Source organism: Triticum dicoccoides, chromosome 3A, assembly GCF_002162155.2.
Source record: "Triticum dicoccoides isolate Atlit2015 ecotype Zavitan chromosome 3A, WEW_v2.0, whole genome shotgun sequence".
Lineage (NCBI taxonomy): Eukaryota > Viridiplantae > Streptophyta > Magnoliopsida > Poales > Poaceae > Triticum > Triticum dicoccoides.
Genome location: NC_041384.1, coordinates 53,714,057 through 53,725,398, shown reverse-complemented (window position 1 = coordinate 53,725,398; position 11,342 = coordinate 53,714,057). Strand labels below are relative to the sequence as shown.

The window sequence follows — 11,342 nt, the reverse complement described above, 5'->3', positions numbered from 1 at the left end:
TGCTGCTCTGCGCTGACGAGGTGTACCCCCACGGCGGCCATAACCACACGCCGCCGCGCTTCGCCAAGCTCGACTTCGCCACCTATGACGGCATAGAGGACCCCTTGAGCTGGCTTAATCAATGTGACCGGTTTTTCCAGGGGCAACGCACGCTCGCGTCGGACCGCACCTGGCTCGCTTCGTATCACCTCCGAGGCGCCGCACAGACTTGGTATTATGCTCTCGAGCAGGACGAGGGCGGCATGCCCCCATGGGAGCGTTTCCGCGAGCTCTGCCTCCTACGCTTCAGGCCACCGATACACGGGAGCCGGCTGGCGGAGCTGGGCCGCCTACCCTTCACCTCCACGGTGCAGGACTTCATCGACCGCTTCCAGGCCTTGGTGTGCCACGCGCCCGGTGTGATGGCTCGCCAGCGGGCTGTGCTCTTCGTGGGCGGTCTGCCGGATCATATCCGCGTGGACGTTGAGCTGCGGGGACCTCAGGACCTCCAGACGGCCATGTATTATGCCCGCGCCTTTGAGCGTCGCGCGCAGGCCTTGCAGCAGGCGTGGCCGTCTCGGGGTGCCCGACAGGCCGCCAGACCGCCCCTGACACCACGCGTACCGGGGCGTCCGCCTCCGGCCTCTGCAGCGACCACCACTCCGGCCGCGACGCGGCCCTTCCACCGGCTCACCCCGGCTGAGCAGCTCGAGCGCCGTCGCCAGGGGTTATGCTATAACTGCGACGAGCCCTACGTGTCGGGCCACTACATCGAGGAGGACACTGCTGCCGACGGGCTCCACGACTTGCTCGCCCCAGTTGCTGCGGAGGTCGCACCGGCGCCCGCTTCGGTGACGGCTCTCATGGTATCCCTCCATGCCCTCCCGGGTATACGAGCAGAGCAGACTATGCTCCTGCCGGTGATGATCCACGGCGAGCGCCTCATGGCCCTCCTGGATACGGACTCCACCCATAACTTCCTGCCCGAGTCGACCATGCGCCGCTTGGCGCTTCAGCGACGGGCGGGGAGCAACTCCGGGTCACCGTGGCTAACGACGACCGCCTCCGGTGTCATGGGATTGCGTGGAACGTCCCCGTCACCATCGGCGACGAGCACTTCACCATCACGTGCGTCGGCATCGACTTGGGCTACTTCGACTTCATCCTCGGTGTCGACTTCTTGCAGACCCTGGGTCCCATCCTCTGGGACTTCGACGCCATGACGATGACCTTCTGGCGCCTGGGCCACCGCGTCCGGTGGGAGGGCGTGGGTGGCGCCTCACCAGCGACGCCGCATCTGCAGCTGATGGCGACTGCTGCAAGGCCCGAGCACCCCCTGTTGGACCATCTCTTGCAGCAACACCGCGACCTCTTTGACGAGCCACATGGCCTTCCGCCAGCCAGGGCGTACGACCACCGCATTCACCTACTGCCGGGCACAACCCCTATTGCAGCGCGCCCCTACCGCTACCCCCAGCTGCAGAAGGACGAGCTGGAGCGGCAGTGCGCAGTCATGCTAGCCTTGGGCATCATCCGGATCTCTACCTCGCCATTTTCGGCGCCGGCGGTCCTCTTCCGCAAGGCGGACGGCACGTGGCGTTTCTGCATCGACTACCGTGCTCTTAACGCACAGACTCTACTACCGTGCTCTTAACGCACATACGCTCAAGGACAAAATTCCCATTCCAGTTGTCGACGACCTCCTGGACGAGCTACATGGGGCACGCTTCTTCACCAAGCTCGACCTCCGTTCAGGCTACCACCAGGTGCGGATGCACCCGGACGATATCGCGAAGACGGCGTTTCGGACTCATCACGACCACTTCAAGTTCTTGGTGATGCCCTTTGGTCTATCCAACGCACCAGCGACCTTTCAGGACTTGATGAACGATGTTCTCCACCCCTACTTGTGTCGGTTTGTGCTCGTTTTCTTTGATGACATTCTTATCTACAGTGCGTCGTGGGCGGAGCACCTTCAGCATGTCGCCATCTTCTTCCACGAGCTTTGAGCGCACCATCTTCACCTAAAGCGCTCGAAGTGCTCATTCGCACGCCTTCGGTCGCCATGGACGCCGACAAGGTGGCGGTTGTTGCGGCCTGGCTGATGCCACACTCGCCGCGGGCCCTACGAGGCTTCCTGGGCCTCGCGGGGTACTACCGGAAATTCATCGGGGAGTTCGGCCTCATCGCGCCCCCGCTCACGCGACTTTGCGCCGCGATGCCTTCGCCTGGGATGCTGAGGCGACCGAGGCATTTGAGAGCCTCGAGCAGGCCCTCACTACGGGCCCGGTCCTCCAGATGCCTGACTTCGACAAGCCGTTCATGGTGGGTTGTGATGCCTCGGGCGTTGGGTTTGGCGCCGTCCTTCATCAGGGCGACGGGCCGCTTGCGTTCTTCAGCAAGCCCTTCGTCGCGCGCCATCATAAGCTCGCGGCCTATGAGAGGGAGCTCATTGGCTTGGTGCAGTCGTGCGCCATTGACGGCCGTAACTCTGGCGGAGGTCGTTCCGTATTCGCAGGGATCACTACAGCCTCAAGTTCTTATTGGACAGAGGCTCTCCACCGTGCCGCAGCATCAGTGGATCAGCAAGCTCTTTGGCTTCGACTTCACCATCGAGTATCGTCCGGGCCGCCTCAACACCGTGGCCGATGCCCTGTCGCGCCGCGACGCCGACCCCGACTCGGACGCCATCGACCCCGCGGGCGCGGCCCTCTGCATCCGCTCGCGGCCCTCCTTCGCCCTCATTGACGACATCCGCAGGACCACCGCGGACGCTACGGATGCTCAGCTCCTTCGGCAGTGCCCCGACGCTGACGACCTGGAGGAGCCATGACGCTTGGCGGATGGCTTGCTCCTGCATGGGCGCCGACTTTTCATGTCGGATCACGGCGACCTCCGTCACCAGGTCCTGCTGCTGGCACACTCAGCCGGCCACGAGGGCGTGCAGAAGACCCTCCACCGTCTCCGCGCCGATTTCTACATCCTCGGTGACCAGGCCCTGGTACGAGATTGGGTGCGGTCTTGCCTGACGTGCCAGCGCAACAAGACGGAGACGCTGCGACCGGCCGAGCTGCTACAGCCCCTGGAGGTTCCCTCTCAGGTTTGGGCTGACATCTCCATGGACTTCATCGAGGGCCTTCCCAAGGTGGGCGGCAAGTCTGTCATCCTTACGGTGGTCGACCGCTTCAAGTACGCGCACTTCATCGCGCTCGGCCATCCCTACACTGCCGCCTCCGTGGCGTGTGCCTTCTTCGACGGCATCGTCCGCCTCCACGGGTTCCCCTCTTCGATCGTCAGCGACCGGGACCCGGTGTTCACTGGGCATGTCTGGCGCGATCTCTTTCGGATGGCGGGCGTGAAGCTGTGCCTGAGTACGGCCTTCCATCCCAGACGGACGGTCAATTTGAGGTGGTCAACAAGGTGATTGCCATGTATTTGCGTTGTGTTACAAGTGATCGTCCCCGTGCTTGGGTGGACTGGCTCGCGTGGGCGGAGTACTGCTACAACACTTCATACCACTCTGCCCTGCGCGCCATGCCTTTTGAGGTGGTCTATGGCCGACCGCCCCCGCCCATCCTACCGGTTGACCCCGAGATGGCTAGGACGGAGGCGGCTGGCGACCTTCGCAGCAGGGATGAGATGCTTGCGGAGGTGCGCCAATGACTTCTCCAGGCCCAGCAGCTGTCCAAGCACTACTACGATGCCCACCACCACGAGGTGGAGTTTGCGGTGGGCGACTGGGTGTGGCTGCGCCTCCTTCACCGCTCCACGCAGTCCTCGACCCGCGCGCGAAGCGCAAGCTGGGTCCTCGCTACACAGGGTCGTTTTCCGTGCTGGAACACATCGGAAAGGTGGCCTACCGTCTTCAGCTTCTGGCCGATGCCCGCATCAATGACGTCTTCCATGTGGGGTTGCTGAAGCCCTTCCGCGGGGAACCGCCGGCAACCATGCCGGTGCTCCCTCCGACCTCCGACGGGCGCCTTCTTCCAGGACCGGCGAAGGTGTTGCAGGTCCAGCAACGTCGTGGGGTGTGGCACTTGTTGATCCAGTGGCAAGGCCTTCCGGAGGAGGATGCCACTTGGGAGCAGCTTGACGAGTTCCGCCAACACTTTCCAGACTTCTAGCTCGAGGACGAGCTGTTTGCGCAGGCGGGGAGAGATGTTATGACCGGCGTCACTTATAGCCGGAGAAGGCCAATGGGCGTGTCTAGTTAGGGGCTCAGCCCAACTTATCTTATTTTTATTAGCAAGGATTATATAAACAGTTGTAAGGCTACCTTTTGGAATAAGCAATAAGTCATAAACTATTGCCCGACTCCCCTTAGGAGCCGGAACTCTAAACCCTAGCCGCCTCTCCCTCACCGCCGCCGCCTTCCTCCCGCGCGATCACGGCGCCGACGCGCCGCCGGCCGCGCCCAACCTCTATGTTGGATAAGTCTTTGTATTAGGGTCTTTGTGGGGCTGCAGCACATGGTCCTTGTGGCAGTTAGGATAGAGTTCCTGACCATAAGGACTGGCAGTTAGGATAGCATCTTAGACCAGCATCTTAGACTAGCATCTTAGACTGGCATCTTAGTAGCATCTCAGCATATGCTTGGCTGGCTAGCAGCCTATAAGTATGTATCCCCAACCCCTCAGGTTGGCATGACATTGTGTGAGAAATAAACCAACGAAAATTGTCCCAACTCTCCTAGTGTCATCCACAACTATCAATGCTCAGGTTCAAAGGTCTAACAAGATATTGTCCCAACTCTCCTAGTGTCATCCACAACTATCAATGCTCAGGTTCAAAGGTCTAACAAGTGGTATCAGAGCCTCGTTATCTTGTACCCTGAGCATTTCCTGTGAGCAGCCCAAGTCGGTAGCAGCAGCTGCTCCGTCTACCTCTGGTTACATTCCTCCCTCCGGACTGTCGAGCAACAGTTCGTCTTTAACAACCTCCTCTTCACGCAACAGCCCCCCTGCAGCGAGCCATGTCTGCAGGTCGCTCTCAGCACACGGCTACCTCGAGCATGCGGCGCCGGCAGGAGGCCGAGCGCGCCGTGGCTGAGGAGCGTGAGCGAGCAGCTGTAGCAGCAGCTGCGGCGGCAGCAAGGGTGTCGAGGCTGGCTGCAGCGGAGCTGGCAGCAGCCAAAGCGGAGGTAGAAGCAGCCAGGGTGGAGTTAGAAGCAGCAGCAGCAGCGGACGCAGCACGTGAGGCTACGACAGATGCCAAAGCACTCCGCGGCGGCTCCGGCAGCTCCAACAGCTCCGCGCCTGCGGACGACGGCGCTGACGCAGACCGCGCCAAAGTGGCGCAAGAGCGGACGGCGCAGTGGGCAGTCGAGCACGCCCGCGCTCCAGGTGGAGGTGTGCACCGCGACGGCGGCTGCAACGACCAGGACCGCGGCCTCTACGAGGTCCGGACTATGGTCAGGGATGTTGGTCCCAGTGCTGGGTGGCCTACCCTCACTAAAACCAACTACGTCGAGTGGGCCGGATCATGAAGGCCAGGCTCCAGGTGCAGCGCATGTGGGAGGCAGTCCAGGACAGCAACGTCGACCACCAAGAGGACCGACGGGCGCTGGACGCCCTCATCGCCGCAGTCCCGCCCGAGATGCAGTTCTCGCTTTCCAGCAAGCGGACTGCCAAGGAAGCTTGGGACGCCATCGCCGCGGCACGCATCGGCAGCGACCGTGCTCGGAAGTCCACTCTGCAGGCACTTCGTAAGGAGTGGGAGAGCCTGGCTTTCAAGCCAGGTGAGGACGTTGATGACTTTGCTCTCCGTCTCAACACTGCTGCAGAAGTTGGTGAAGTTTGGTGATGCCACCTACACCGAGGAGAGAGCTGTCGAGAAGCTCTTTCGGTGCATCCCCGAGAAGTACAAGCAGATGGTCGGTCGATCGAGTCCTTGCTGGACCTCTCCACGATGACAATCGAGGAGGCGATAGGTCCCCTCAAGGTCGTCGACACCGATGAGCCACAGCCTTCCTCGGGGCCCATCACCACCGGCGGGAAGCTGCTCCTAACTCGGGAGCCGTGGGATGCCAGCCTTGGTGACAGGAAGAAGGGGGAGCCTTCTTCCACGACGGGCGGCCGCAAGCGTGGCAAGCAGCGTAAGACGCGAAGAGGCCCCCCGGGCAGGGCACAAGGACGTGCCGAAGGGGACGCCCGCGGAGGCGCCAAGGACGGCGCCGCTGGCAAGCCCAAGCTGGCACAAGACAACAGCTGCCACAACTGTGGCCGGTTTGGCCATTGGGCCAATGAGTGTCGGCAACCACGACAAGGCCAGGCTCACGTCGCACAGGCGAAGGAGGAGACGGCTCTATTCATGGCGCATGCAAGCATTGAGCTATCTTCAGCGACACCAGTCGCAAAAGCTCTCATCCACCTCGACGAGCCAAAGGCGCACGCTCTTCTCGGCGATGCCTCCGGGAAGGACAAGACTACGGGGTGGTGCCTCGACACCGGCGTCACCCACCACATGACCGATCGAAGGGAATTATTCGCCGAGCTCGATTCCGATGTGCGAGGCTCCGTCAAGTTTGGGGATGCCTCCGCTGTGGAAATTAAGGGCGTCGGCTCTGTCATCTTCACCACCAAGACGGGAGAGCACCGGCTGCTCACCGATGTCTACTACATCCCTGCGCTAAGGAACTCCATCATCAGCTTGGGACAGCTGGATGAGAACGGCTCACGCGTGCTGATTGAGCATGGGGTCCTACGCATCTGGGATCGCCAGGGTCGCCTTCTCGCCAAGGTACCCAGAGGTGGAAATCGACTCTACGTCCTTGATGTGCAGGTGGCACAACCGGTTTGTCTCGCTGTCCGTTGGGACGACGAGGCGTGGCAATGGCATGAGCGCTTTGGGCATCTTCACTTTGAGGCCCTGAAGCATCTAAGTGCCAAGGAGATGGTACGAGGCCTGCCATGCCTCGACCATGTGGAGCAGTTCTGCGACATCTGCGTACTGACGAAGCAGAGACGACTCCCCTTTCCCCAACAGGCGAGTTTTCGGGCCAAGGAGAAGCTGGAGCTCGTGCACGGAGACTTGTGCGGCCCGGTGACGCCAGCCACACCAGGAGATCGACGCTACTTCCTGCTGCTCGTCGACGATCTCTCTCGTTACATGTGGGCGATGATTCTCGGCAGCAAGGGAGAAGCGGCGGACGCCATCAGGCGCACGCAGGCTGGTGTGAAGGCGGAGAGCGGCCGCAAATTGCGCGTGTTGCGCACTGACAACGGTGGCGAATTCACGGTGGCTGAATCCGCATCGTACTGCGCCAATGAGGGCATCCAGCGCCACTACTCCGCGCCGTACAGCCCGCAGCAAAACGGAGTCGTCGAGCGGCGCAACCAGACGGTTGTGGGGATGGCTCGGGCTCTCCTCAAGCAGCGAGGGATGCCGGCTGTTTTCTGGGGAGAGGCGGTGCTGACGGCCGTCTACATCCTCAACCGCTCGCCTACTAAGGCACTCGACGGCAGGACATCGTATGAGGCCTGGTATGGGCGGAAGCCGGCGGTCTCCCATTTGCGGGTCTTTGGCTGTCTTGCGTTCGCTAAGGAGCTTGGCCACATCGGCAAGCTCGACGACAGGAGCACTCCGGGAGTCTTCATCGGCTACGTGGAGGGCTCAAAGGCCTACCGCATCCTCGACCCAAAGACACAGCGTGTGCGCACGGCGCGAGACGTTGTGTTCAACAAAGGGCGAGGGTGGCAATGGGACAAGGCGGTGGACGACGACGCGACGCCGACGTATGACGACTTCATTATCGAGTACGCTCACTTCAAGGAAGCCGGGGGAGCAAGCAGCTCCTCTCCGCCGGGCACGTCTACCCCGGCCCCCAAAACTACATCGGCTGCGGTGCCCGCTACGCCGACGGCACCACAACTGGCGACGCCGCATACTCCAGCCCCGGCGGTCGCCACTCTGGGTTCGTCTTCATCAGCACCAGCTCACGCAGAGCACAACCCGATGAAGTTCACTTCCCCGCTCACTCACGACGAGGAGCGGGTCGACGCGTGGTATGGAGGTGAACAGCTGCGGTATCGCACGATGGATGATCTACTCGGCGACCAGCCGGTGCCGGGACTGATGCCACGTGACCTGGAGGCGCAGCTACAACTCGCGTGTGAGGACGGCGAACCACGGTCCTTTGCAGAGGCCGAGAGAGATGCGGCATGGCGCGCCGCGATGCAGTTGGAGATGGATGCGGTCGAGCAAAATCGCACCTGGGAGCTCGCTGACCTCCCCCGTGGTCACCGCGCAATCACCCTTAAGTGGGTGTTCAAGCTGAAGAGGGATGGAGCCGGCGCCATCATCAAGCACAAGGCTCGCCTGGTGGCCCGAGGCTTCTTGCAGCAGGAAGGAGTCGATTTCGACGACGCCTTTGCTCCCGTGGCACGGATGGAGTCCGTGCGACTCCTCCTTGCGCTGGCTGCCCAGGAGGGCTGGCGTGTCCATCACATGGATGTCAAGTCGGCATTCCTCAACGGTGACTTGAAGGAGGAAGTCTACGTGCATCAGCCACCGGGTTTTGCGATTCCCGGCCAGGAGGGCAAGGTACTCCGCCTGCGCAAGGCCCTCTATGGCCTACGGCAGGCACCTAGGGCATGGAACGCCAAGCTGGACTCCACGCTAAAGAAGATGGGCTTCGAGCAAAGCCCGCATGAGGCCGCTGTCTACCGACGGGGCAGTGGAGGAAATGCCCTGCTGGTGGGCGTCTATGTTGACGACTTGGTGATCACCGGCACCAAAGATGCAGAGGTAGCGGCATTCAAGGAAGACATGAAGGCCACCTTCCAGATGAGTGATCTGGGGCTCCTCTCCTTCTATTTAGGGATTGAGGTGCACCAGGATCACTCCGGGATCGCGCTTCGACAGTCTGCCTACGCCAAGCGCATCGTTGAGCTAGCTGGGCTCACCGGTTGCCATCCAGCTCTCACTCTGATGGAGGAGAGGCTGAAACTAAGCCGCGACAGCACGACGGAGGAAGTGGATGCTACGGAGTACCGACGCCTTGTGGGGAGCCTTCGCTACCTCACCCACACACGGCCGGACCTATCATTCTCCGTCGGCTATGTCAGTCGGTTCATGGAGCGACCGACGTCGGAACACCAGCAGGCAGTGAAGAGGATCATCCGCTACATAGCAGGGACCCTCGACCACGGCCTCCACTACCCTAGGTGTCCGGGGGTAGCACACTTCGTCGGGTACAGCGACAGCGACCACGCCGGCGACATCGACACCAGCAAGAGCACGAGCGGGATCCTCCTCTTCCTCGGCAAGTGTCTCGTGAGCTAGCAATCAGTCAAGCAGCAGGTGGTGGCCCTGTCCAGCTGTGAGGCTGAGTACATAGCGGCCTCCACCGCCTGCACTCAGGCGCTTTGGATCGCTCGACTGCTTGGTGATCTTCTCGTTCAAGACACCAGAACGGTGCAGCTCCTGGTGGACAGCAAGTTCGCCCTGGCCCTGGCAAAGAACCCCGTGTTCCACGAACGGAGCAAGCACATCCGGCTGAGGTATCACTTCATCCGCAGCTGTGTGGAAGAAGGGAGCATCGAGGCGAGCTACATCAACACCAAGGATCAGCTCGCAGACCTGCTCACCAAGCCTCTTGGGAGGGTCAAGTTCCTTGAGCTTTGCTCCAGGATCGGGATGATTCAACACTCCCACAAGACGACGTACAAGACTTAGGGGGAGAATGTTGGATAAGTCTGTGTACTAGGGTCTTTGTGGGGCTGCAGCACATGGTCCTTGTGGTAGTTAGGATAGAGTTCCTGACCATAAGGACTGGCAGTTAGGATAGCATCTTAGACCAGCATCTTAGACTAGCATCTTAGTAGCATCTCAGCATATGCTTGGCTGGCCAGCAGCCTATAAGTATGTATCCCCAACCCCTCAGGTTGGCATGGCATTGTGTGAGAAATAAACCAACGAAAATTGTCCCAACTCTCCTAGTGTCATCCACAACTGTCAATGCTCAGGTTCAAAGGTCTAACAAGATATTGTCCCAACTCTCCTAGTGTCATCCACAACTATCAATGCTCAGGTTCAAAGGTCTAACACTCTCACCACCCAACCTTCCACCCCTACAACCTGTGGTCCAGGCCTGGTAGGACCCTAGCTCCTATCAAAAGATCTACAAATATCAAGTAACATGCAAGAATTTTTCTTTTCATTTTACTTACCTCGCTGGACATGTATGCCTCGTCAGGATTATCTACTTTTGGCACCAGGGTTCCGTCGTAGTCCAAGAAGAGGGCTATCGTCTTGCCCTGCCAGTTGGCTGTGATTTTGTTGAAGGAATCTATCGCAGAAGGACGTTTAGCCTGCAATAAACATACATTAGAAAATGCTTTGCATAAGTCAGTCAAAAAAAACTAAAAAGTATGATTATGCAAATGTAGACTTTTAGAAGACACATTTTCATTCAAATTCAGAAAATCACAAGTAGGAATGTATGGTAACATGAATAAAAAGTAACAAATTTGAAACACAAGTTTAACAGATAGTATATAACTTATTACACGCTGATGGTTTTTCTAAGAACATCGAGAACCACAAGCGTGTGACTTTCTGAAATTATATGCAGCTACCTGTGTAACTGCATTTTTTGTAATTATTTGATACACAAATTCATCTCAACTTAAAAAGATGTCTGTTATGACCGGGCAGACTTATGCCCGTAGGAGGCCCACTGGGCAGATTTAGTTAGGGGCTTAGCCCGCAAGTTATCTATTTTATTTTCCATCGTGGTTATATATACTAGTTGTAAGACTCTTCCATGAGGACCCTAACCCTAGCCGCCTCCTGCTCTTTGCGCCGCCGCCTCCTCCCTCGCGCACAACGGTGCCCTGCCGCCGGCGACCGCGAGCTCCGCCACGTCCAGCACCCTCCTTCCCCTACAACCTCCATCCTAGACCCGGTAGGGTCCTAGCTCCTACCAATTTGGTATCAGGTAGCTTGGGTCCGATCATGTCTGCTCCACCACCCACCCCGCCGCTGCCCACCTCGCCGATGTCCACCACCACGCCACTGGCGCTTCCCACCGCCGCTGCCGACCTCCCTGCTCGGCTCCACCGCGGGGGCCTCCACCGGCCAGTCGCCGCCCCTCACCGCGCCGCCTGCCGCCGTCTACTCCCCGGCAGAAATCACCGGAGTCCTTAATGATCTCGTCATCGCCGTCCAGGGCATACGCCTCTACCTGGCCGGGCCCTACGGGCAGCCGCCGCCCTTGCCGTCGGCCGCCATGACCGGGCCAGCCGCCTTGCCCTGGTACTCGGCAACTGCGGCGCCGATCAGGCCTCTACATCACCCCTGGCCGCATCAGCCGCCGCCCGTCGTCGCGCCCCAGTGGTCGCAATGGCCGACCCCGGCCCTCG

At 60.0% G+C, this 11,342-nt stretch overlaps 1 protein-coding gene across 2 annotated transcripts in view; it reads right to left on the bottom strand.

Annotated features, from left to right (window-relative positions):
- Nucleotides 1-11,342, bottom strand: part of LOC119267053 (probable trehalose-phosphate phosphatase 4) — a 29,620-nt gene that overhangs the window by 7,770 nt on the left and 10,508 nt on the right. For both annotated transcript variants that reach the window (XM_037548353.1, XM_037548354.1), the window contains exon 3: nt 10,149-10,289. In XM_037548353.1, the coding sequence (XP_037404250.1) occupies nt 10,149-10,289 (141 nt within the window). The remainder of the gene's footprint in view (nt 1-10,148; nt 10,290-11,342) is intronic.